This window comes from Peromyscus maniculatus, chromosome 23 (assembly GCF_049852395.1).
Source record: "Peromyscus maniculatus bairdii isolate BWxNUB_F1_BW_parent chromosome 23, HU_Pman_BW_mat_3.1, whole genome shotgun sequence".
Taxonomy (NCBI): Eukaryota; Metazoa; Chordata; class Mammalia; order Rodentia; family Cricetidae; genus Peromyscus; species Peromyscus maniculatus.
In genome coordinates, this window is record NC_134874.1 from 54,345,712 (window position 1) to 54,373,010 (window position 27,299).

Sequence of the window (27,299 nt, forward strand, 5' to 3'; positions counted from 1 at the left end):
TTCTGATCTGCGAGGCTGCCAAACACGCACATGGTCACATTCATATGTGCAGACGAAACATCCACACACATAAAATTTACAAAGGGGGAAAAACGGACTGGAAGTTAAGACAGGAGAGAGTGTGTGGCAGGGGAACGCGGTGAGTAAATGCAAAGGAAAAAGAAACAAATGAACGCAATGTTAACAGCAATTCAAATGCAATTCGATGTGAAAACACGAGCCAAGCTTTGAAAAAGGACGATGTAATGGGAAAGTTAGTCTGCAGAGGCGCTTCACATAATCCCGCAGTCAAAAATAGAGCAGAGTGGGCTGGAGAGATGGCTCAGTGGTTAAGAGCATGGGCTGTTCTTGCAGAGGTCCCTGATTCAGATCCCAGCACCCACAGGAGGCGAACAATCATTTGTAACTCCAGTTCCAGGGGATCAGACGCCCTCTTCTGGCTTACCAGGACACTGCTGGTATGTGGACGCGTGTACACCTGTATACCTGCAGGCAAAACACCCATACACATAAAAACTTTTTTTTTAATGATAAAAAATCCCCAAAATGCAGGAAGAGATTGATGAGACTATGTTTATTGTCTGATTTTTTTTTTTAATTTTTTTGAGACAGGGTTTCCCTGTGTAGCTTTCGTGCCTGTCCTGGAACTCACTCTGTAGACCAGGCTGGCCTCGAACTCACAGAGATCCTCCTGCCTCTGCCTCCCGAGTGCTGGGATTAAAGGTGTGCGCCGCCACTGCCTGGCTTGTCTGATGTTTTTAATATTTTTTTCAGAACTTGACAGTCGAAGAATACAGTTAAGGCAACAATAAGAAGGATTTCGGGAGCACATAAGTGAATTTTTCTCATATATTATTGTAAGGTATAATCACATGTTGGATTAACAACACACAGCAAAACTTTGAAGAATTCCCCAAAGTGGAGATTTTTTTTTTACAGCATTCAAAATAAAAATCAACAATGGAAACATCTTTAAAATATTTTCATTGTTGGGAAGTTGGAACTTCTCTGGAGAGGAACTCAAAATTGAAACCAAAAGCTATAAAAAATAATAAATAAAAAGAAGAAAACACGTGACATCAGAACCTATGGGACACAGCTAGAACTTTAATTGGTTTCATTTGAAAACAGAACACAGCAGAACATACACATTCATACCACCGCAATGCACTTGGAGCGACTTCACCTGTTTCTCCTTGATGGTTAGGAGACGACTGGGTGGGGCTGGCCACGTCGCTGGCCTCAGGGTCTCTTTGAGCAACTCCGTTTTCCTTTCTCGTTTGCCCCCTGATTGGCATCACAATGAGAACGGATGAAGCGATCCAGAATTTGCCTGTCTGCCAATAAAGAAAAGCAGAGGTTTCCCACACAAACACCGAACAGCAAAATCCTCAGAGGAAGTAAATCTCTGGAAGGAGGATGCTATTCGCAAGTCTGATATGAAAGTATGATTTGAGGGTCCTATGTACGGTGCAGAGAGGCACGGTGCCCTAACCGTTCAGAGTGAATCAGCGTGCTCACTGGAAAGGGCACGGGCTCGTGAAGGACACAGACCCACAGCTCAGTTCTGTGCCAACAAGCCTGATCTAAGTCACATCTTTGTCCCTCATCTCTGAATGCAGATCACCACACTCACCTTGCACTGCGGGGAGAGCTGAGCCCACTGTGTGGGATATCACATATTAAATTAATGTGTGATGTTAATTAATTAGCAGCCTCGTCTGCCTTTCCAGGGTGCATAGTAATAAACAGTGGTGAGGAAAATGGGGACCTGCCCTGGACGCTCTGTAGAATTCAGGGCTCTTTTCTTCCTGCCCAACATTGGTGGCCTTTGCTGCCCACCTTTGGGAGAACCTTCAACTCCTGGGCTGTGAAGCAGAGTCCTGTCTGGTTCCGAACACCTGCGACTCCCCAGTCTTAACAACATTCACATAGGGTGGAACTGTGGAACTCTTCATGCCCAGAATTGTCATCCACCATGGTCAGTCATTCTCTTGCTCAGTGTCACAATGCCAGCTGAGACCCATAGATCAAGGCTGTGTGCGTGTGTGTGTGTGTGTGTGTGTGTGTGTGTGTGTGTGTGTGTGTGTGTGTGTGTTAAGAAACAATAACATCAAACATAGCTAGTCCACCAAGGACCAATATACCATAAATTTCTCCCACCTTGTAAACATTTATGCAAAGGAATTCAAGAGTTTTAACTCCTCTACCGGGTAAGACTTTGTTTGTGGGAAAGCCCCGCCACATTCCCAGAACTTGACAGCCAGGAGTGGCTCGCTCCTTCTCCATTTCCTTATGCCATTTTCCAATCAAAAGCAGACTATGAGGTCCAACCACAGCCAGAGAGGAACCACCAAGTCCCTCTGCATTAGCGATGAAAGACAGAGGCCCATTGGCCTTGGGTGCTTGCTAGCCCAGTTTGGGTCACAGCCTACATATTTTACAAAAACAAATTGCCTCGCTGGGCCACTTTGTTTTTGTGTCTCTTTGTGTGATGCCAAGGCTAGTCTTTTCCCACAGTGTGTACACGTAGTTTGTGTCCTCGATAGTTACATTTGCATTTATTTGTGAGCTAGTCCTACTCTATCCTATCTCGTCCTTGATCTCAGTCCTTTTGAACTCAGGGGCGCCTCTCATGGAACAAAATCCACTGACCTTACACACAATGTTAGTCCGTTGACTTTTGTACACCGATGAGCCACACCCACTTAGAGTTGACTTCCACCACCCAGGAAGCCCTTCTCGATGCTTCCCAGTCAACACTGTTGACCCCAACACAGCCTCTGCTCCCATTTCTTTCACTGTGGATGAGATTTGCCCGCTGTGGACCTTCACATAAATGGAATCATACAAGAGCTCGTCTTTAATGTTTGGATTTTGTTGCTGTTGCTCAGCATCTTTTGAGTTTGTACATTTTGTTTTCTCTATCAGGAATGTGCTCCCTTTTATTGCCAAGTTGTTAAAATATCACACTTCCATTTTTTTTTCTGTCGATGGAGATGGGGGCTGTTTCCAGTTCTGGGATATTAAGAATGAAATTGTTATAAATATTTTTGTATGAGTCTTTTGGTGGCTGTACACCTTCTTTTCTCACAGGCCAATATCCGGAAGTAGAATTTCTAAGTCACGGTATAGGCGTTATGTTTAAATTTTTAAGATGCCATCGGAGCTCTTCCCAGAGTGATTCCTCTATTTGACGTTCCCCTACATGTGGGAATTCTGTATGTTCCATGTCACCAACCGCTGTCACCCAGTCTGTTCCTTCTTCAGCTTGTCTGTAGTTTTGAAGTTTACACTGAAGTCTAGAAGCAACAAAATGCCCTTCCCATAATGAAGACATGCGTCGAGAGTAACTCAAACTGGGCACACATTAGCCAAAACAAGACGACCCGGTGTCCATCAGACTCAGTGTCAGCCAAGCTGCTGGGAAGGCCCGCTGTGCTTCGACGGCTGTGTTTGTTATGTTTGTGGGGGTTGATGATGATCGACAACTTGACTGAATTCAGCCATACCTGTGGATTTGTTGGGGTGCTTCCAGAGAAGATCGACTCATGGGTGGGGGAGGAGGGGAGGCTGGCCTCGGTGAGGGTGGTGTCTTCCAAAGGACGACTTGCATAGGAAGAAGTCTGGAGAGGAAGCAGCCATCAGGTGCTGGTCAGCGCCTCTTCCTGAGCTGGTGTGTCCGGCTGGCTGCAGCCATCCCGTGCTGACTTGTCCTTCCAGCACAGACTCCTAGACTCTCCAGAGAATGTCTGGACCTAATGTGGTTCCCGATTGGGAGTACTGATTGGGTGCTTCCTGGATTGGGCAGCTGTCTTGTTCTCTTTATCTCCAGATGGCTGTTGGACCACCCAGCCCCTACCCTGTACAGCAATCCAATAAATCCCCCTTTATACAAATATTCTGGTTCTGTTGTTCCAGTTCCAGTGCTCTCGGCTGGAACAGCCCTGTCACTTCTTGATATGAGGGCCATGCTGACCTGAGAACTTACCTCTCATCTGCTGTGGACCTAGGGCTGACAGCACCCCGCACAGGCTTTTCCTAGAATCAGCTAGTTCTTTCATGGTGGTCTATGTCGTTATACTTAGGCTTCTGTCTCCCCCACTGCACAGTGAGTTCCCTAGTAGGATGGATTTGAATACATGCATTCCTTTCAAAATTATTTATGTTTAAGGGTATTCTGCCTGTATGTATGTCTGTGTACCATGTGCATGCAGTACCCCTAGAGGTCAGAACAGGGTGTAAGATTCCCTGGAATTGGAGTTAGAGATGCTTGTGGGCTGCCAGATGGATGCTGGGAATTTAACCCAGATCCTCGAAGAGCAGCCAGTGCTCTCAACCACTGAGCCATCTTTCCAGCCCCAATCCATGCATCCTGACTTCTGAATTACAGGCTTGAGAGAAACACCTTACACATTTTATATTGGTGTAAAAAATAGGGAAGAAGTCGTAACTTAAAGATATAGCGAAAACCAGATTTCAGATAATTTTATCACTCAAGTGGGAGGAGAGTGGGCCGACAACAGGGCTTTTCCCAGCAGATGACATATGCAGGGACTGTCAGCTTCCAGGTTGTTGGAATCAAACCCAGGACGAAAGAATTCTGAACATAGATTGTCCACTGAAGAACACAGTCCAAGCTTCTTGAGTTAGAAACAAACTCAATATGGGTTTAAGCATCACTCTTCCAAAATGCTCAGAACTCAAAATGTTTCAGGTTTTCCTTGGACTTGGGAATATGGGCATATACGTGGTGAGGTCCCTGGGAGACTGGATCCCAGTCTAAACACAGAATTTGCTTCTCTCTCCTGTGCGCCTCGCAGACAGAAGCCCGGGATAATTGTGTGCAACGTTTTTCACACGCCTGCGCTGTGACTGTGACACTTGGTGTGAAGTAAGGTGTGGAATTTTTCACCTATGGTCCCGTGGGTGCTCACAGGGTTTCAGATTTCACAGGAGAGATGTTTGTACCAAACAGTGGCGGCAGAGGGTTCCTGGACACAGCGGCCTGCTTTCCTGTCTCTCTTCCTTCTCCAGCTCTGCTGTTTCCGCTACCCTTCCTCAGCCTGCCATGCCTCCCACCCCCACCTGGGGTGTTACTTGGGGGAAGACTAGTGTCTCCCCCTCCCCTCACCGTCTCTCTCTCTCTGTGGATCTCTGCCTCTCTCTGTCTCCCTCCCTCCTTCCCCGTTCCCTCCCTATTTTCAATAAAAAATACCACGGCTCGGGTCTCCTAGCCCACAGAAGCTGACTGCTCACACAAGATAATCCAATCACATGACTTACGCTGAGCCGATAATAAGTGAGCCTGAGACATCTCAGGTCTCTTCATTCTGAAATCCAGCTGAGCCCCGCTGTGAAAGTGCTGCTGGGATGTAACAGGCATTCCCATCATCCCTCACACTAGAAGATGAGGAGAGGTTTGCTGCATGAAAGCTTTGAGGGAACCTCCCACTTGCCAGCGGCCCCTAACAGCAGCACCAATGGGTGAGGGCGTTGGAGTTGGGATAAGGTGGCTTCTCCAGCAGCCCGGGGCATCGTGATACAGCTAAAGCTCCGGGCCGTGTGCTTTCTGGTATCTGCCCCCAATGCTGTCTTGAAGAACCAAAGAAACAAAAGCCTAACTTCTCCCACCGGTACCTGCATGGTTTACTGGCAGGCCTAGGGGAGGGAATACTGACTGGATGGACAAATTTCACTGCCTGGAAAGTTCATCTTCCCTAGGGAGAACAGAGGTCAAGTTAACGGCACTTAGCAGAGCCCCCCACCCCCGCCCTCCAGTTCCCTCCTAGGGAGCAAGGCCAAGCCTCAGACTGCACACATACAGAGTGTGGGAAACCAGATGTCTGGACCCTGTGATGGCTGCATCTGGTCTGGCCGGTCCCGGATCCCTGGGCAGATGTCAGCACCTTCAGAAGGAAGCAGAATTCCTCCTCCCGTGGACCCAAGGGGTGTGACTCTTAGAGGTAAAGTGAGCGCTTTGCAGAGAGTGGCTTTACACAATTTACACCAAAACGGTGAAGGGAGCAGGCGGATGGCCTGGCTTTGCTGGTGGATTCCCCTGTGTCTCAGGGACTCGCGCAGCAGGCTTCCAGAAGGTTCTCAGTTCCTCCTGAAGAGACAGCCTGGCCTGGAGGCATCTGTTAAGAGGAACGAGGCTCCCAGGACAAAACACACTTCTGCTTCCCTGGGAGGCAAAGCAGCTGTTTAGTCTGTTTCCCTGATGGCCAACATCCAGGCACTTGTTTCTTCTTGGAGTGTGTGTGTGTGTGTGTGTGTGTGTGTGTGTGTGTGTGTTCCATCCTTAAAAGCATTTGAAAGGCTAGAGAAACGGCTGAGTGGGTAAAACCACTTACTTTGCGAGCATAAGGACCCGAGTTTGAATTCCTATTGTCCACATAAAGAAAGCTTTGGAGTGGCTATGATCCCAGCACTGGAACGCCAAGATTAATGACTCCCAAGGAGCTTGCTGATCGCCAGCCCAGCCAAACAGTGAGCTTCTGATTCAAGAGAGGAAGAGCAAAATGAAAAGTGAAGGGAGAGACTTCCAAGGTCCGTGTTCTCCTTCTGATTCCGTGTATGCGCACACAGTAGGGCTTCAGTCCGGTGTGGAGCAGGAGATCTCGGTGGTGGCCGCAGCGGCAAGAGGGGAGAGTCAGTTTTATCGTTAACTCTTTGGAAAGGGAGGGGTGAGGCGTGGTGATTAGGGATGGAGGGGGCACAGAGAGGGGTGAGGTGGAAGGGTACCACTGAAGAGTAAGCAACTGGGAGCCATCTGCAGCATAAGCCTGGTCACAGAAAAGGAAATCGCTGGTGGCCCCACACTACCTTGTGCACAAAGTTGGGTGTAGGAGCTGTCTTAGGACACCTGAAAATGTTACACCCTCTTCCTATGTTTCTTTTACTTCCTCCTAAAATTAGTGTGCTTTCTAGTGGACACAGCACATCTGTGGCATAGAAATTCACCTTCCGTGATACTCATACCTACATTGGGTTGTGAGTTCTCTCTCTCTCTCTCTCTCTCTCTCTCTCTCTCTCTCTCTCTCTCTCTCTCTCTCTCTCTTTCTCTCTTTCATTCACACACACACACACACACACACACACACACACACACACACACACACACACCAGAAAGGACTGCTTCCTGTCCTCAGGCTCCCTTGTTCCCTTGGTGACAATTTATACTTTCTCAGGTTACCGGACATCCCAGAGCTGGTCTGATAAGCTTGTTACATGGAACAACAACTCCATCCTGTCCTGAGATGGCACTTGCTCTTCGGGGGGTGTGAAATATGAGGATTCTTGTGTGTAAATAGCCTGCCACTAAAGAAGTACAACCGAACAAGAAATAAAGCGTAAACAAAACACAGCAAAACTGTGAGACAGTACCAAAGCCAACTGGAGGGAAGCGAAGTCACCCCAGCACACACAGCTCAACCACCCGTGTGGTGAGACCAGACACATAAGACAGAGCTATGTGAACAAGAGTCTCTGGTGTGCCTTTCAGGAAAGTAAGTTTCCAATGATCAAGGTTTGCATGGCACTTTGGGATTTTTTTTTTTTTTTTTTAAAGTAGCGTGGTGGTTTGAAAGAAAACGGCCTCCACAGGCCCATAGGGAGTGACACTATTAGGAGGTGTGGCCTTGCTGGAGTAGGTGTGGCCTTGTTGGAGGAAGTGTGTCATTGAGGGAAGACTCTAAGGTTTCAGATGCTCAAGCCAGGACCAGTATAGCTCACTGTCCCTTCACTGCCTTCGGATCAAGATATAGAACTCCCAGATCCTCCTCTAGCACCACATCTGCCTGCAGGCAGCCACGCTTCCTGCCATGATGACAATGGACTAAACTTCTGAACGGTAAGCCAGCCCCAATTAAACGTTTTCTTTTATAAGAGTTGCTGTGGTCATGATGTCTCTTCGCAGCCACAGAAACCCTAGCTAAGGCAGTAGTCTTTGTCTTTTTGTTTGTTTGTTCTTTGGGGGGATTTTTTGTTTGTTTGGTTTTGTTATTATATTCAACACCAATGGTTAAAACGGGAACAGCTTTTTCGGAATAGGAACAGCATATTAAGAAAGGCATTCACTACGCCGATGAACGTATGAAGTGGTCACTCGAGGCCTCTTACCTTTGTTGGAAACACTTTCCAGGTACCTGCTGACTTGGGAGGGGCTGAATGAGTCTAAGATCATCAAGAAGTCCAGGCAGTTTTTCCCGTAGTCGTTCTCATACGTGGTCTGCTGCTTTGTGCGCTCCTGGTTCCGGATGTAGCTGTGCAGTACCGAGGGCACTGTGGGGACACGGGGACAGGCGCACAGGCTGCTGAGGGGACAGACGCACAGGCTGCCGATGAGCCAGAATCCCCGTCCTTGTCTGAACACGCCCCTCACACCCGAGCCCAGCCCGCACCGCCCTCAGCATCCTCACCAGGATGCTACGCAGACATCCTACCAATGACCAGGGGCCGTGCCACGCTGCTGTGGCTGGGGAGGCTGGAAGTGGGAGGGATGGGAGACACGGCCCGAAGGCTGAGTGCGGGCACCATTGTCAGGAAGTCAGCTCTTGGTAGGTTCTGCTCTTAACGTTGTGGGTAATGTTCGCCGCCGCCGCCGGCTTACTGATAAACGGACTTGGTAAAAGTTTTGTTTTCTCTCAGGACATCTCCGTGCATCCTCAGAGGGGCACGTGAAGAGACCGATTTCCGGTGACGTAGGAAGCCTTAGGGTGAGCACTTTAGGAGAAGGGTGACCTGTACGGCTAGCATGTGCTGTCCATTCAGAGTAGAAGAAGGCAGGCAACTCCAGCCACTCATATTTGATATGAATTATGATTAGATTAATTTGGATTCTGAGATTTGTGGAGTTATAATTTTCAATAACGAAGATACGATGTTTAAAAAAGTAATTTTTTTTTTACAAGTGGCTCAACTTCTGTAAAAACACAAACACCTTAAATATTGTCCCCAGTCCCAGGCATCCCCTTTTAAGGCACCAAATGTGAGGAACAGCCTGGACAAGAAATCTCAACACCGCCCCCCTCCTGAGGAGAGTGCCAGGGTCTGAAAACTGCTTTAGCTGAGAAAGAACTCTGAGATTCTTCCGCCCTGTGGTTCTCAGAATTCTTCTACCCCGGGGCTTCCGTAGGGTACAGAATTTCTATTCATTAACCTCCTTGGGAAGAAACAGAATTAGCAGCCACAAGCATGGGAAGGAATCTCCCAGTGGTGGGAAGTTTCAGGCAGTTGGGATATCAGATAAGGAGGGTCCAGCCTTGGAGCGTGGAGCGTTGCCCGGGGCGTATAAGCAGGGACAGCATCAGCCCTCAGCGAAGGTGGGTCGCTCCTCACTGTTACCACTTGGAATTCTCATATGACCCAAGGCTCTAACCTACGAGTCAGTGTCCTCCTTCCATCACGTGGGTCTGGGGTATTGAACATGGGACATCAGACTTGACTACAAGCGCCTTTACCCGCTGAGCCAACTCCCTAACCTATAGAGTCTTTTTTTTTTTTTTTTTTTTTTTTTTTTCGAGACAGGGTTTCTCTGTGTAGCTTTGCGCCTTTCCCGGAACTCGCTGTGGAGACCAGGCTGGCCTCGAACTCAAAGAGATCCGCCTGCCTCTGCCTCCCGAGTGCTGGGATTAAAGGCGTGCGCCACCACCGCCCGGCCTCGAGTCGTTTTCTTAACAAGTAGCTTAGAGGTTGCCCGGTGATGGAACTCGTGAAAACGTTCCTATCAAAAGGGATCGGAATCGGGATCACGAAAGCTCACCAGGACAGCATGAGAACTTAATCTGAGAACGCTTATGGGGCGCCGTCAGAAAAGGCTGAGTGGTTGACAAGTGTCAGGTGATTCTAATCTCCGTCATTTTAGTGCAGCTCCTGACTCCAACCACTGCCCCACCCAGGCAGGGTGCCATCGATTTAAGGCCTAAGCTGGCAGTCTCCTAAGATTCTCAGTCCCCTCCCCCTGAGCTGGGGAACTACAGTAGCTCAGACGTTCTGAATGGCTGCTATCAAAACTGGCTGCCAGGGCCTTCCTTCTGCACCAATCACTGGCTGCCAGGGCCTTCTGCACCAATCAGTCTTGGAGCCAAGTGAGTCAAGCCACAGCAACAACTGCTGTTGGTAAAAACAAAACAAAACAAAACCAAAAGCTTTGCCAACTTCTTCAGGTCTCAGGCCTTGGTGGAACCCAAAGGTGGGAACCTGAAGATGGAGGAACAGTGGCCAGAGACCTCAACCAGGAGCCAGGCAGAGTGGCCAGAATAAGAAGAAGTGGAAATCGTCCAATCACAATGTATGTACAATTCACAACTGGTTCTGCACACTGGATGCCAGAGCAGATCAAAAATCCCAGGTACAGGGGCTCGAGAGACTGCTCAGTGGTTAGAGCACTGGCTGCTCTTGCAGAGGACCCAGGTTCAGTTCCCAGCACCCACATGGTGCCTCACAACCAGCTGTAACTCTAGTGCCAGGGGACCCCACACCCTCTTCTGGTCCCTCCAGGCATACGTGTGCTATACAGATACATTAAAAAAGAAGTTCCATGCCGGGCGTTGGTGGCACACGCCTTTAATCCCAGCACTCGGGAGGCAGAGGCAGGCGGATCTCTGTGAGTTCGAGGCCAGCCTGGGCTACCAAGTAAACTCCAGGAAAGGCGCAAAGCTACACAGAGAAACTCTGTCTCGAAAAACCAAAAAAAAAAAAAAAAAAAAAAAGAAGTTCCAGCTCCGACTTCCCTCCCGCCCTGCGCTTCGGTCCCTTTGCTAGTGGACAATATTAGAGACAGACCCATGCTCCTCCTTGTCAGTTAAGAACAAAAACTCCCTTCCAAATGTCAGCGCCATGGTGTGCGGGCTTCTGTGCGTCAGGCGGAGAGCCCTGGTGGCTGGCTGTGCATTTGGAATCCCTAAAGGCTTACTTACCCAGACCCTGGGAAGCAACAGGCAGGCCTGAGTAGCATCCATATTTGAAACTAAAATCCTGCAACTCAGGGATCTTAGCTGGAATTTGGTAATGGTGCCGGAATTCGGTGTCCAGAGGTCGGGGAAGGAACGCTTTCCAGTCCAGGGACGTGGGAAACTTTTTCATGGTCTTCTTAGCTAGGGTGAGACGGGAAGACAGTGGTTACCCCTTGTGGACTGTTTCTGAGTGGCTTGTCACTGAATCTTGCTTTGGCCAGTAGCTTCCATCGCACAGTGAAAACGGACTCTTGTTGAGTTTAGAGCTATAGTTGTTTTGCTCTATGAGTGCTTCAACCAAGTGACCATTTCCTCTCTCAAACATGGGAGTTTGGGCGTGACTCACCATAAGTCGTTTTTGAATGGCTAGATACTCATGGCCACGAGGAGAGCCCTTCGAAGCGTGCTGGTGGGCACAGAAGCCAGCAGCAACCCTGCCGAGGTCTTCCTAGGCCTTTGAAAGGCAAACCAGAGGGAAGAGTTTGGGGTGTGGCCAGAGCTGCTGTATGAAACAGGGTTCTCAATTAAGTCTGAATGCCATAAACAGTGAATACTTTCAATTTTTGTGTGACTATGTGTAAGTATTCATTATTTGCAATAGACCACAATTCCAATTTAACTGGACAGCCTCTTGCTTTTATTTGTTGGAATTGGCAGCCCTAGATGGAGTGGGGGATATCATCCCACTGTTGGGAAAAAGCTAAAAGTTTGTCCCTTACTGACAGAGCGTTGATGGGCACCATTGTCGTTAGTGGGCAATAGCATTATTATTTCTTCAAAACATTTCCGCTAAAATCCTCCACAGTGTGGGTTCACTCTTCCTCAGTCATCTGTATGTGTTGGCCGGGGTCATGCTACTTAGCTCCTTTAGGCCTGTCTCAGACGGGAGGCTGTGTATTCAAAGCAACCTCACCAAGCCAGGAGCTCTCAGTCCCTTTAAAGTGTGGCAGTCAGCCTCCGGATTCCTTTTCCACTGGTAACTGAGACACTACCAGCCAGTCATGCTAACCCCCACCCTCCACCCAAGGTGCTGGCTTCCATTAAGATGCACACGAGTTCCTGGAGCATTCCACACTTGGAGCTCCATAGTGTAGTAATGGTGATCACATCCATTTCTACATGCTGACAGTCCTAGGTTCGAGCCCCAGTGGAACCATGATGAAAAAAAAATGTTTCTTGGCCAGGTGTGAGACCAGCCTGGTCTACACAGCGAGTTATAGGCTAGCTAGCTAGGGTTACGTTGTGAGATCTTGTCTCAAAATCAAAACTAACTAAGGCTCCACAGAAAGGCACAATCTAAAAATAAATATAGAAGACCATTCAGAATTGTTAGCACCATGAGCACATGGACTACAACAAGGGGGAATTGGTTTTCTGCCTTCACTCGCTGTTATAATTCATCAAAGCCAACTGCTCTAAGCCTGAATGTGAAGACAGACACTTTTCATGCTTCCTCTCTTCATTCGCTTTCATTCTTCAGTGAACACTCAAAACCACAACATGGTCTCTCTGCTTCAGAGGCTTAAAGTATTAAAAAAATGAACACACAACAGCATTATGTGGTGGATCCTGTAAAGGTTAATATAACAGAAACACACATACACACACGAGAGAGAGAGAGAGAGAGAGAGAGAGAGAGAGAGAGAGAGAGAGAGAGAGAGAGAGAGAGAGAGATCCAAAGTTTAGAATCAGAGAGGTTTCCAGGACAGAAACGAAGCCAAAGCCTAGACTTGGATGGCAGATCAAAAATGAATCGTTGCAGAAGAGGGAAGCAGTGTGTGTAGACAGCAGGCAGCATTGGGGGCCTGGTGAATCTGTGGGAAGGGCAGCCGAGAACCATCTCCATGAGTGTGGGGGCCAGTGGGGAGAATGACGGAGCGGGGCAAGGACTCGATGACACAGATCACATCAGCCGAGTCATTTTGCTTTCCTCTTGAGGGCAACGGGAGTCCCCAAAGGGTTTTAATCCAGAGCTGACATGGACTTGCCCGTCAAGAAACCCACTTTGACACACCAAGGAAGAGAGCTGGGTAGGAGGCCATCCAAAGAGAGACACTGGCACCCAGAACCAAGACAGCACAGTGAGGAAGGCTAGGATCAGACAGGGCAAGAGACGAAGGAGGGGTCTTGACGTGAGTTTGCCTGCACATGGAGCAAGGGTGATTGGCTTACTCTGAGCAGACGAGAAACACATGCTTTTCGTAAAGAAGACAGAGCTCTGAATGCTTTCCTGTAGCCCTGATGTCTACCTACAGACAGCATTGCCCTTTAATCTTTTTTACCTGTCTAGCTCCAAAATGGTGTTTTTCATACGTTCTATCATTCAGCAAGTATTCCCCAAGCTCCTTCTAGCTACCAAGCCCTCCACTGGCCATGAGTGAACAAGGGCCTCTGGAGAGGGATCTTAAACCAAATATGAAAGATTAAAACAAAAAACAACAGAGAAGAACCTATGATAAGAAGGGCCAGGAAGATGACTCAGTTGTGAAGAGTTCTTACTGTTCCTACAGAAAACCCAAATTGGTCCCTAACATCATGTCTGATGACTCAGAACCACCTGTAATGCCAGCTTCAGGGGATCCAACATCCCCAGCCTCTAAGGACATCCAGGCCCTCAGCAGATGGAGTCCCTGTATCTGGGACGGACTAGCCTTCAGCACCATGAGCCATACTCTGGTTTATAAAGTACTCATTGTGCTAGTCAGTCATCAGAACTGTGTCGAAATCCCTAACGACAACATTTTGCAGGAGAAATATTTATTTGGGGTCACGTTTTCAGAGATTTGGGTTTATGGACAAGCTGGCTCCATTGTTGCTGGGCCTTGGTAAGCCAGAGCATCATAGTGGACAGGACATGGTGAGGCCAAGATTCTCACCCCCACAGCAACCAGGAAAGAGAGAGGTGGAGAAGGATCTGGACAAGGTCTGCCCTTCAAAGTTCCATCCCCATCAACCCTACTTCCTCCAGAGAAGCCCCTACCACCTAAGTTTCAATAATCTCTCAAAATAGTGCCACCTGTCGGGGACCACGGCTTCAACACAGAGCTGTGCAGATATTCATATTCAACAATGCCCAGACAGCAGTATTCTGCTCTAGTAGAAAAACAGATATTCCCCCTTTTAAGAAAAGAAGATAATATAAAAAAAAAATCACTGTATTGTAATGAACTCGTAGATAAAAACGTCACGCAGGGGCGGATTGATGTAGTGACTCAAATACTCACCCAGTCTCGAGACATCTCTTAACTCACAGTTTATTCTCTGCAAAGCTGAGTCACAGAAGCTGTGGACTTAGGATTCGGGAGAAACGAGTGGAATGATGGATTGAGAAAAGAGGGGAGGCGACCAAAAGTCTGCACACCAGCCAAGAAGACCTCAACACCGCTCCCCATCCCTACCCCTACATCCCCACTCCCCCCTACCCCCACTCTGGGAAGCCTCACTCTGGGAATCCCAGCAGTCATGTGCTCAGCCCTCTAGTTCTACAAGCATCCTCTTCAAAACACGATCACTCAGTCACTCATTTAAATCAGCCACCAGCTACAAAGGCATCTCCGGGCATGGCTCTATATGACCAGTTCCTCATCACCCACTGGGATTGGGAAGGGGTGTCTTTTTCTTTTTCCTTTTCCCTTCCCCTCTCCCTTCTCCTCTCCTCTTTCCCATCCCTTCTCTTTCCTTTTCTCCTTGCTTTGTGTTTTGAGACAAGGCCTTGTTATACACATCAAGCTAACCCTGAATTCCAAGTCCTCTTGCCTTGGCTTCCAAAGATGTGGTTACAGGCATTCACCATGACTCCTGGCTAATGGGAGTCTTTTCAGGTCTTTAGACTCCATTGGGACAGATGGTTGTAGCAACGTACGTTTATTTATTTGCTTGTTCACTTTGCAGTGCACAGGATCAAAAATGCTACCACTGAGCACTGCTCCAGACACCTACGCTTCTTACAAGGTGTACCTTTCTATACTTGACTGGTTTTGTTGGTAAAATTTCTTGTCCCGCACTAGCTTGGGAGTTCCTGTAAGAGAAAGACTTCCTCCGTGCCTCTTACCACTACCCAGGCACGTGCCCAGGGAAAGGAGGGCCATCTGCTTACCTTGAGCCACATCCACGAAGTCCCTCTTGGTATGGGAAACAAACTGATTTGCTATCGCCTCCCGGACTTTTTCCATGGATGGAGCCTCTATCCAAGGGAGGGGGTGGGCTGGTTTCCCTTTGGGGAGTGTCCACTGGAAGAATTCCTGTCAGTGCAAGTATGGTTTTAGTAAGAATCCACGAAGGCTCACTTCATGGCGTCCAGAACACATGGGTGTTTGTGTGTCCATATTCTTTGGAAGCCCTTATAACCAGCGACCACACCACAGCTGCCTACACAGAGCGTGCGTCCAGAGGGCCTGGCCGTCACAGGCCATAACACAAGTACTGACTCAGCTACTCTTCTTGCTGTGGCAGATACCTGATGAAAAAGCTTGAGGACGGGCTTCTTTAGGTCATGGTTTGAAGGTTATAACTCACTGTGATGGGAAACGCAAGGCGACAAGATTGAGAGGTGGCTGGTCATACAGCATCCTTAGTTGGGAAGTAGAGGCAGATGCATGGCTGAGCTCAGCTAGCTTCCGCCCCGCCCCGCCCCTTTTTTATTCAGTGTAGGACCAGAGCCACCAGAGGCTGACAACACTCACACTCAGAGTGTGTCTCTTCTCAATTAAATCTCTCTGCAAACTCCCAGACACACAGGGTGGGGTGTCTCTGATGCAATCCTAAAGCCAGTTAGGTTAAGGATGAAGAGCCAACCATCACAGACACCCTTTGTGTGCTGGTTTTAACCTTTGACCCTGACAGCAGAAGAAGACTGTTGCTGAGCGGCGGTGCACCCCTTTAATCCCAGCACTTGGGAGGCAGAGCCAGGCGGATCGCTGTGAGTTCGAGGCCAGCCTGGGCTACCAAGTGAGTCCCAGGAAAGGCGCAAAGCTACACAGAGAAACCCTGTCTCGAAAAACCAAAAAAGAAAAAAAAAAAAACCTGTCAACTTTACAGGTCGAGAGCAAAACTCTTGTGTGGACAACACACATGTTAATTCCGGTCCTGGTGACATGTGTGTAAGGAGCAGAGATAGTGTCTGGTGTCCCTTTGAGTCTTAGAGAAAAGGCTGCCTCCCTTCCAGAGCCACAGCACTCTGAAGGGTTTAAGAGAGCCAGTGACGATACACACCGACATCGCCTCCATCTCTCCCCCATCCTCATCTCTCGTGATTGGCTGTTACAGTTAACCTCATTGTCAGTTTGACTGGATTTTATACCGTCCAAGAGATGCTTCCTGTGTGTGTCCAGGAGGGCATTTCCAGAGAGCATTGCCCGAGGGGATAAGACTGAACCTGAACGTGGCGGCACCATCCCATGGGCTGGAGGCCCTACCCTCCCGCTGTAGTGATGTTCGGCTCAATGCAGCCAGGAAAACATGGGCTGAACCGTGAAAGGCTAAGCCGGATAAGGTCCCCCCTTTCCTCAGGCTGTCCCTGCCTGTGCTTCGTAACAGTGACACAGAAGTCACCATGTGTCCCAGCTCCCTCAGAAAGGGGTGCCACCAGCCAGAGAGTTCCGTGGTCCAGCACACCAGGCCCCAAGCACTGCGCCCACACTCACAGCTGATGTGGTAGAGAACGGCTGTGGTGGGAGGACTCTGAGGTGTGCCCGGCAGGGTCCAATGCCAGCCCACGCCAACCATTCTCTCTTGACAATTCAGTTTCTCCCTTCCCGCTGGGTGGTTGCCAACCAACCAAAAGAAGCCCCCTTCCCTCGTCCTGCCTTACAAAGAAAGCCCTGTCTCCATCTCCCTCCCCGCCCCCCAGCTAGTAAAGCGCTCTTCAGAATTGCATCCCAATTCTGCAAAATAGTTCTGTGTACCCATGCTTTGCGGTACTCCTTCGTTCCTTTAGTGGTTTATCTACTGTAGAGAAAAGTTATGAATGCGATGTACGTGTTGAAGATGCCTCTGGGTGTGCAGGTTCTCTGTCTGGGTTTTGTTGATTGTATACTCTTTGTGTTACTTCACAAGTGTCTGTCCCCAGGATGTAGACTGAAGACAGTGTCCTTAGAATAGACTGTCAGTGATGTTGGGGCAAGGCAGAGTGAGCCACGTGATACATGTTGTTTCTTCTCTGTGTAATGGTAGCAGCTATTGAGACTCGGTGATTAATAGTGTCCAGAGCTAATGCTCTTTGGTTGAGAGCACAAAGAACAGTTTGACACACCAGTTCTCACTGGCTGAAAGCACACACTCGTCTGACACACTTGTTGACTGAGAACACTCAGGAGTGCCAAGTTAACACTCACTAAGGGTCTTTAATGGGGGGCTGAAGAGATTGCTCAGCAGTTAAGAGCACTGGCTGCTCTTCCATAAGACCCAGGTTCGGTTCCCAACACCCACATGGCAGCTCACAGACACCTGTAACTCCAGTTCGAGGGGATCTATTGCCTTCTGGGCTCCATGGGCACCAGATGTACCATAGTGCACAGATGTACATATAGGCAAAATACTTGCCGGGCGGCGGCAGCACATGCCTTTAATCCCAGCACTCAGGAGGCAGAGGCAGGCGGATCTCTGTGAGTTTGAGGCCAGCCTGGTCTACAAAGTGAGCAAAGTGAGTTCCAGTAAAGGCACAAAGCTACACAGAGAAACCCTGTCTCGGGAAAAAAAAAAAAAAAGCAAAATACTTATACACACACAAAAAAAAAGTTCAAAGTCTTTAGTAGTACTTTAGATAAAGGAAAATTTTATGTATGTGTATGCATATTCATTTTCAATAAATATAACAAATTATTTTTCATTTCTTTTAATTTTTGATATTTATTTAGGCTAGGTAAGATAGCACACATCTTTAATCTCAGCACTCAGGAACCAGAGGTAGGCAGGTCTCTGAGTTCAATGCTATTCTGGTCTACAAAGCAAGTTCCAGGACAATCAGGGCTATACAAACTCTGCTTGGAAAAAATTATTTACTTATTTTTATTTTCTGTGTATGAGTGTTTGCCTGTATGTGTATACATACACATCTGGTGCTTCAGTTAGGTCTCCTGGAACTGGAATTACGGATGGTTGTGAGCCGTCATGTAGGTCCTGGGAACTGAGTCTGGGCCCTCTGCAAGAGCATCAAGGGCTCTTAATGGCTGAGCCAATGGAAGTCAAGAACGGGCAAAGGAAGTGTGGCATGGTGTATGTCCTTCTGATTCTCAGGTCTACATCTCCGACTCATCTACCCGATGGACAGACCTCTATCAGTGTGTTTTCCCGTCTTCTCCTGTCCTTCCACCACACAGAGCCCTTCCAGCCCAGCCTGCAGCATCAGCACCACACGTACAAGTCAGAAATGTGAATGCTGTCTTTCTTCATCTCTTCCAGCTTAATCATCAACATCACCCATCCTTCTACCTCGTCATCTGCCGGATGCCTCCGGGTGGCTCCGACCCAGGTGGCAGTCTAGGTAATGAAACCCTTTACAACAGAGGCATTCGTGATGGGAGAAGACCAGACTGTGCCAAGAAAACACAGCAGGAGGTCAATGACCTCCGTCCACCAGGGAAGCAGGAAGATAGCTCTTTGGGCTGAACCTTGAAGAAATGGAAGGGAGGCTCCCTTAGGGCAAGAGAGGGAATTCTAAAGAGAAGCAACAGTGATAGAGGGCAGGAAGGATTGATCATGTCCAAAACGTGATCCTAACCACAAGTACTCTGGTGCACACCTGTTCGTAGCAGCATTATGCACAATAACCAAAAGGTAGGACCAACCCAAGACAGATCACTGGATAAATGGATGAAAAAAAACTGTGGGGTACACATGCAGTATTATTCAACTGTGGAAAGTACTGAAGCTGCTATCACATGAGAAAACCCAGAAAGTGTTACAAAATAGAAGAAACCAGACACAAAAATCACACTACATGACCGTTCATATAAAATATCCAGAAGAGGTAATCCATAGAGCTCAAAAGTGGATGGGAGCCGGGGAGCTGGAGAAACAGCTTAGTGGTTAAAAGCACTTGCTGCTCTTGCCAAGGACTGGGGTTTAATTCCCAACCCACACCCGGAGGCTCACAACCATCTGTAACTCCATTTTCCAGGCCATGTGATGTCCTCTTCTGACCTCTGCAGGTACCAGGCACGCACGTGGCACCCATGCATGAAGGCAAAACACACATACACATAAGACATATACATACATATATATGTGTGTGTGTGTGTGTGTGTGTGTGTGTGTATGTATTAGCTCATATTGGTGGGTGCCAGGGTGATTGTTTAACGGACATGGGGTTTCCTTCTGAGATGAAGAAAATGCTTTACAGGTAGAGATGGTAGGCACCCAATGATGTGAATGAACTAAACACCGCTGAACTGTTCCCATGGTCACGGCTAATTTTATATTACATGAGTATCACTTCAGTTTTTCAGATCTCTAAACTCTAGGCACTAGAAATCGGGTGGGGGGGGGGTGGGACATGAGACTGTAAAGGCAGTCCAAAGGGAGCATGACTCTTGCCACTGCAGGCAGACAGACAGACAGACCGTCTTTGGAATGCCTTTACAGGCTCAAGACAGTGTTAAGTCCAACAGGTGAGTAGCTAGTGCCTTACTTGACCGAGATGAGCCTTGTGGGTCCTTATTCCTCTCGAAGTCCCGCTTTTTATCATCTTTTCTTTAGCATATGTTTTCCAGGAATATTCTTCATTGTAATGTGTCTGATTCAGAATAGGATCACCAAGCGAGTAGGTATATCCTAATCTTCGGATGCTCTTTGGACTACAGAAACAAGAAGTAGAGATTAGAGGAGGGGGCTGGCTTGGTGTCCCTCCTGTTACCGTGACAAAAGACTGACACAAACCCAAGGGAGAAAGGGTCTCTTCTGCCCCACAGTTCAAGAGCACAGTCCATCACGGCAGGGCGGCCAGGGCGGCAGGGGCTGGAAGCAGCCAGCCACATAGCAACCAACAGTCGGAAATCGGGTAATGGATGCTCAGCTTCCTTCCTCCACAGACACAGTCCAGGGGCCCAGCCAGGGGATGGTGCCACCCACAGTGGGTGAGCCTTCCCGCCTCCATCAATGCAACCAGTATAATCCCCTTCCAGGAACTCCCCCAGACCTGTTTCCCAGGTGATGCTAGGATTTACCAAGATGACAACATTCACCGTCAAAGCGACTAAGTGCCACGTTCCACAATGACAGCCGTGTCAAATTATTTTATGTATTTTACAATTTTTTTTAAAAGATTTGCTGGCTTAAGACTTGTCAGATATTATTTTAATTTTCAAATTCCCTTAAGAGAATCAATTTTATAAGCTGAGAGAGAGAGTGAAATGAAGAATAACAGTCTAAAATGTATCTTAGTGTTTTTATTAAGAGTTCCATAGTATATTCTCGTGTACAAAAGTTATTTCAATGCATCTGGGTAGTTGGTGAAGAGAAGCATCTCTGTAGAGAAATATTCTTGTAGGTTAAAGGGAAATATGTATGAATCGTGATATTGTTATAATCTATTAATTTGTTTTACGTCTGGGTGTTTTGCCTGCCTGTATGTGCACATACTGGTCCTGGGTAGGACCAATAGAGGGCGACAGATCCCCTAGAAATGGGGTTATGGATGGTTGTGAGCCACCATGTAGGTGCTGAGAACTGAACTCAGGTCCCCTGGAACAGCAGCCAGTGCTCTAACCATTGGGGCATCTCTCCAGCCCTGGATACTCTTCTTCAGTGTGCAAGTCTCCAGTGAAATGCATGCTGCCAGTACTGTAACTCACAGCTGAAAAAGAGGTCACCAAATATTATCACCAGATATTACCACCAAATGGCACCATCCCCGAGTATCACCCCCACATAATATTATCACAGGATCTTACCACCAGATACTGTGTGTTCCTAGACATTTTATACCACCACCCATTAAGTATTATTTTTTTGCCAGAATACAAAATAAGAATGAACTGAAATCTTTAATTATGGAATTACAAGAAATGTGCAGAAGGGAGAGAAAAGCAGTCATTGGGGGAACCCTGGTCAGAGGGCTTTTAAGGACATCTGCTTGTCACTCAGGTTCCACGCTCGTCCAGGGCTCATCTTCTGTGGCAGGTGTTTCTATAGAGTAAAGGGGAACCCTGGTCAGAGGGCTCTTAAGGACATCTGCTTGTCACTCAGGTTCCACGCTCGTCCAGGGCTCATCTTCTGTGGCAGGTGTTTCTATAGAGTAAAGGTTGGTGCTGGGGCCTGGGTACCACAGGCTGAGCCAGATGCTGCAGATTTCCATGCCAAAGGCAGCCCAGCTAAATAACATCTGGATTCCTGTCTCCTACCAGCTCTAACATGTTCATCAGTCTTCAGGGAGAGGCTTCTAAGAAGATGGCAGAGCATGCAGCGTTCTTTAGATGGCTCTCCCCATCATGTATTTAAAGATAAGCATTTTTGTTTTTCAGCTTAAAAAAAAAAATCCCTGGGCGATGTCGTTAGCTGGGGAGGAAGACCAGTCTGAGCTCAGGAAGCTGTACAAGCTGCTGCCGCTCGCCTTAAATATAACTAGACTTTTCTGGGCCATCGTACTTCTCAAGATTACTGTGTAAAACTGGTTCCTAAGAGTCCTGTGCTAATGGATGATTTTCAGATTCTGTGTTCATCACTCAGCAAGGTATTTTAATCCTATTTTTTAATCTAATCACAGTTTGCAATATTTACTGCAGTGTAGTCAATCTTTTTGTGTTATAAATCAATGAAGTTGTTCCTGATACAGAGAGAGAGAGAGAGAGAGAGAGAGAGAGAGAGAGAGAGAGAGAGAGAGAGCCTCAGAAAGACAGACAGACAGCCTCACCTCAAACCAGCCATCTTTCTCAGCTTCCTGAGTGCTGGGATCCCAGGCATGAGCCACTTTGCCGGGCTAGCTCTGGCTTTGAAAGGTAGCTGTTATTTATTCTCAGAAGTCTAGCACAGCGTTCTTTACAATAACACTTAACTAGGGAACATCACGTACGTGTTTGTTTTGAGACAGGGTCCCATTATGTAGCCCTGGCTGGCCTGGAACTCACAATGTAGCCCAGGCTGGCCTGGAACTCAGAGACTAAAGGCATGTGACACCACGGGCAGCCCATGTAGCTTTCCCTGACACTCCTCAGCACACAGAAATCTTACAGGTTTGGTTTCTTTCTTTTCGTTACTTGGTTATTGCTAATCATGTCAGACTTACACTATTTTACACTTCCCTCATCTACTTTTAATAATTTTCCCTAAAAAAATGTATTGCATCATTTATTTTCAATATTCTTCTTAATATCCCTTAAAATATCTTAAACTATATGTTAACATTTATGTGAATAATAAATGCAGATAGATTTCATCTTGACAGGAAATAATATAGTTTTGTATCTTTGGCACTAAAAACTGATTTTACCAGGTACACAAAGATGGCATAAACCATACAAGCTAAAATTTTGGTTCCAAGATTTAGACAAAAATGTATTTAAAGTCTGTAATAGTTGAAAGCCTCTCTTAAAAAAAAATTTTTTTTTAACCAGGGGCTGGAGAGATGGCTTGGTGGTTAGAGCACTGGCCGCTCTTGCAGAACCTGGGTTCAGTTCTCAGCACCTGCATGACCCTCACAACCACCTGTAACTCCAGTTCCAGGGGTTCCAAGGCCCTCTTCTGGCCTCCTCAAGCATCAGGCATGCACATGGGACGCAGACATAAATGCATGCAAAACATCCATGCACATAAAATCAAAATAAATTTAAAATGTTTTAAATCTACTGAAATCCATTTGTCAAAATTCCTGTTTCTGTTTTCCAAGTCTGTCTTGGGCTAGATAACATTTTAAAAGTCACATCAGGGGAGAAGAACAGGAGGCATGATTCAGTCGCTGTTTGATTCGGGGGAACTGCTTACTTCTCAGACTCCCACAACAGGGACTAACTCAGTGAATGGATGGCAGGTCATGTCATTTGCTCTCACTACAATGGAATGGGTTCCCCACCAAGCCATCAGTGGATCACTCATCAACAGTCTCCTTGTGACTCCTGGCATCTAAATGACACCCTGGCCCTGGATCTCTCTCTTACAATCTGCTCATTTAGAGACGGGCAGCTTTCCTGGGCACTAGCGTCTGTACACTGGAAAACAACAGAAGCAGGAGGAGGTTGATGCCAGGTGCCCTATCACCCTGGAAACAACACAGAAGGCTGGATGCATAAGCTCATGTATCTCATTAACATGTAGTTCCTCTAAAATACTTTTAATTTATTAATTATTGACTTCATATATAATATATAAATTATATATTTATTATTAACTCCATATATATTGCTTTAAGCAATTATGTGCTTAAAATAACTGTGATAGCTCAATTCTTTAGGTCATAGATAATGTTTACAATTTATTTTCAATTAATGTATTCAGTTACAAAGAAGTATAATAAGGTGATCAATAAATTGCTTTCACAACCTAAATGTCCTTCCATTGGAGAAAGGAGAATGAGAATGTTGTGCATATACACTATGGAAATTCAGCTGTAAAGAAAAACAAAATCATAAACTTTGCAGGTAAATGGACGGAACTAGAAAAGCTCATAGTGGATGAGGTAAGTCTGACCTCAAGATGAACATTGCCCGCTCTGGCTCTCTCTCTCTCTCTCTCTCTCTGGTTCCTAACTCCAAATCTTCATACACAAGTGTATGTTGCTGTGGGAAGGTCTGTATGTCAAATTGCTCTGATTGGTCAATAAATAAAACACTGATTGGCCAGTGGCCAGGCAGGAAGTATAGGCAGGACTAACAGAGAGTAGAAAAGAGAAAACAGGAAGGCATAGAGAGTCACTGCCAGCCGCCGCCATGACAAGCAGCATGTGAAGACGCCAGTAAGCCATGAGCCACATGGCTTGGTATAGATTTATAGAAATGGATTAATTTAAGCTATAAGAACAGTTAGCAAGAAGCCTGCCACGGCCATACAGATTGTAAGCAATATAAGTCTCTGTGTTTACTTGGCTGGGTCTGAGCAGCTGTGGGACTGGTGGGTGACAAAGATTTGTCCTGACTGTGGGCAAGGGAGGAAGACTCTAGTTACAATATGTCTCACTTCTCATCAAAGAAACATTTGCAACAGACAGAGACCATTATGGAAAACTATAACCCATCAAAATGCAAGGAGCGGGTCTTGGTGTGGTGTCCCACCCCAGCCAATATATCTTCAACACAGCTCTTGCCCCTAAGGCTCCAGGATCACATCTGATCTCATATCCATCAGTCATGCAATCAAGGACAGGCCTGCCCTCCTCTCTGCTCATTCACTGTGGTGGTTTCAGTGAGACATGTCCTCCATAAGCTTGGGTATTTGACACTCAGGGGCACTGTCTGGGGAGGTTAAAGACCCCTTAGGTCGTACGTGCTTGCTGGAGGAAGTACATTTTTGTGGATAGGTGGCCTCGTAGCTTGGGCGACTTCCAGACTGCTCTTCTCTGCCTTGTGGTTGAAGACACGATCTCTGAGCTTCCCGCTTCAGCGGCCTGCTGCCACACCACCCTAACATTCTGGAACTATAAGCCTAACACAAACTCTTCCTTCTTATCATAGCAACGGAAAAGTAACTGATACACTATCCCTCCGCTGAGTGGTCAAAAAGTCCACAGCCCTCAGCCCACACGAGTCTAGAGGAGACGCTGCAAGCTAAGGCCGCAGGAACTGGAAGTCCAGAGGACAGCTGGATGAGCTTCCAGGACAGCATGGGTGACGGTGCTGAAAAGTGTCCTTCCATGCACTCTCCATCCACTCAACAGCCGCTGCATTGCCGGCCGCTCTAGTCTCCGGGAGGTGCTCAAGTCATTCATGTATAATGTCTGTCAACGCAGGTCTACAGCGACCCGCCGTGTGCTACAGCAACCCCCTCCCCCCCCTGTGTGCTACAGCAACCCGCCGCGTGCTACAGCAACCCCCCCCCCCGTGTGCTACAGCAACCCCCCCCCGTGTGCTACAGCAACCCCGCCCCCCCGTGTGCTACAGCAACCCCCCCGTGTGCTACAGCAACCCCCCCCGTGTGCTACAGCAACCCCGCCCCCCCGTGTGCTACAGCAACCCCCCCGTGTGCTACAGCAACCCCCCCCCGTGTGCTACAGCAACCCCGCCCCCCCGTGTGCTACAGCAACCCCCCCGTGTGCTACAGCAACCCCCCCCCGTGTGCTACAGCAACCCCCCCGTGTGCTACAGCAACCTCCCCAGTGTGCTACAGCAACCCCCCCACTCCCCCCGTGTGCTACAGCAACCCCCCAGTGTGCTACAGCAACCCCCCCCGTGTGCTACAGCAACCCCCCCATGTGCTACAGCAACCCCCCCCCCGTGTGCTACAGCAACCCCCCCCCGTGTGCTACAGCAACCCCCCCCCGTGTGCTACAGCAACCCCCCCGTGTGCTACAGCAACCCCCCCCCGTGTGCTACAGCAACCCCCCCCGTGTGCTACAGCAACCCCCCCGTGTGCTACAGCAACCCCCCCCACCTCCCCGTGTGCTACAGCAACCCCCCCCACCACCCCCCGTGTGCTACAGTAACCCGCCGTGTGCTACAGCAACCCCCCCCCCCCCGTGTGCTACAGCAACCCCCCCCCCCCCCCGTGTGCTACAGCAACCCGCCCTGCGCAGTGACATCGGGAAGAACAAGTGGGGATTTTTCTGATCTCCTTATGGAAAGTCTGGTTGAATTCTGAAGGGTGGATTCTCAGGATGCCCAGAGGATGGCGGTGTAGACGGTAGACCCTACTCTACCAGTGTCGCCAGTTCCTATGCCGACTTGTTTTGGATCCTGATCAATAAAAGACGAAGTCAGGCTGCTATGGGTCTGGCGGTGTGACGTGAGCAGACACCTACCGTATTAAACTGGGCACCACTCCCGTTTTAGGTGTGAACGCTGTCTTCATTGTGGTGGCATAGGAGTCCCAGTTGGTGTTACCTGCTAAAAAGGACACCGGGGTGACTTGAAATGCGGCAAAGGGGAATCTCCTGACCAGATGCTGCTTCCATAGTTAAAATAAGACCGTAAGAGAAAAATCTGTACAGTAATTTCATCTTAGGGCCCAGTGAACCATAAGGGTCCATTTATGGTCTCAGGAAGAATGGGAAGGTAGACGTCACTATTGGGATTATGCTGACATTAACACACACCCGTTGCTTTTTCTGAGCATTCATATGTGCTGTTTTGTTTTTTTAATTGATGTGTTTGTGAATGTATGTCACATAAGCTAGTGACTGAAGAGGCCAGAAGAGGGTACCAGGTGATTCTGAGCTGCCTGATGTGGAATTGAACCCGGGTCCTCCTCAAGAGCTGCCAGTGCTCTTAACCGCTGAGCCGGCTCTCCAACCCCACATGCATGCTATTTTAAACAACTCTAAGGCCGTTTGATTGAAAGTGTGAAGAAAGTTGATCTTTGCATCATGTTAGGAAAATCCGTGCACACACTGGCATCCTGGACATCTCTCCCTGCCTCTGTATCTCATGGTCACCGTCACCCTCCTCCACGGTCTTCCTCCCTGCCAGCCCATGCTGCTGCTCCTACCTATTTTGTTCCACATCTATATGAGGCAGAGTAAAAAGAAAACTAAGAGGGAACAGGGACTTTTGCCTGCAGAGATCAGTCATGTTTTCCCAAAGACACCTCCAACAAGGATGTTAAAGACAACAACGGCTTAGGGCCAGAAGTTCTCCACATTCAAACTCCCCTCTCATCCCTAAATCTATACACACAAAGCCACCTTAAACAACATAAAAAAAAGCTGTCTTACAATTTCAGCTACACCAGAAATTCTTTTTTTTTTTTTTTTTAAAGATTTCTTTATTATATACACAGAAGAGGGCGCCAGGTCTCATTACAGATGGTTGTGAGCCACCATGTGGTTGCTGGGAATTGAACTCAGGACCTCTGGAAGAGCAGTCAGTGCTCTTAACCTCTGAGCCATCTCTCCAGCCTCCACCAGAAATTCTTGATGCAAGAAATAAGTGAGCTTGCTTAAACATCTTTACTTAGTTTTAAATTTTATTTAAATTTCAAGCTTTGCTTAATCACTGAACTTGGTTGTAAATTATACCCTTGAAAAGCTGTGACTTGGAAAGCCATGGGATCATTATGTGTGAGCTCACTATAAAGACAGTGAAGCGGGGCGCTCCCTGCGGAAGCCCATACCCAAACTTGGATATGTCTCATTTTTTCTCTGAGTGCCTCTCTTTCTCTTAACCCTGGTGCTTAAGGTCCATGCTAAAAGTGTCTTCAATAAACTCCAACTCTTCTTCATATGCTTGCTCATTGAAATTCTTTCTGCAATAAAGCCCCTAGGAT

General features: G+C 47.8%; 1 protein-coding gene across 10 annotated transcripts in view; it reads right to left on the reverse strand.

Annotated features, from left to right (window-relative positions):
• Positions 1 to 1,087: 1,087 nt before the first annotated feature.
• Positions 1,088 to 27,299, reverse strand: part of Tex26 (testis expressed 26) — a 33,210-nt gene continuing 6,998 nt past the window's right edge. For 2 of the 10 annotated variants that reach the window (XM_006979650.4, XM_076560149.1), the window contains 6 exons: positions 25,837 to 25,921; positions 19,585 to 19,750; positions 15,055 to 15,199; positions 10,923 to 11,099; positions 8,125 to 8,286; positions 1,088 to 1,337 (listed from right to left, as the gene is read on the reverse strand). In XM_006979650.4, the coding sequence (XP_006979712.2) occupies positions 1,243 to 1,337; positions 8,125 to 8,286; positions 10,923 to 11,099; positions 15,055 to 15,199; positions 19,585 to 19,750; positions 25,837 to 25,921 (830 nt within the window). In that variant the 3' untranslated portion in view covers positions 1,088 to 1,242. Of the gene's footprint in view, positions 1,338 to 8,124; positions 8,287 to 10,922; positions 11,100 to 15,054; positions 15,200 to 19,579; positions 19,751 to 25,836; positions 25,922 to 27,299 lie in introns of those variants that run through there. The other 8 variants (XM_042267658.2, XM_076560150.1, XM_015998262.3 and 5 more) reach the window with 6 other exon arrangements.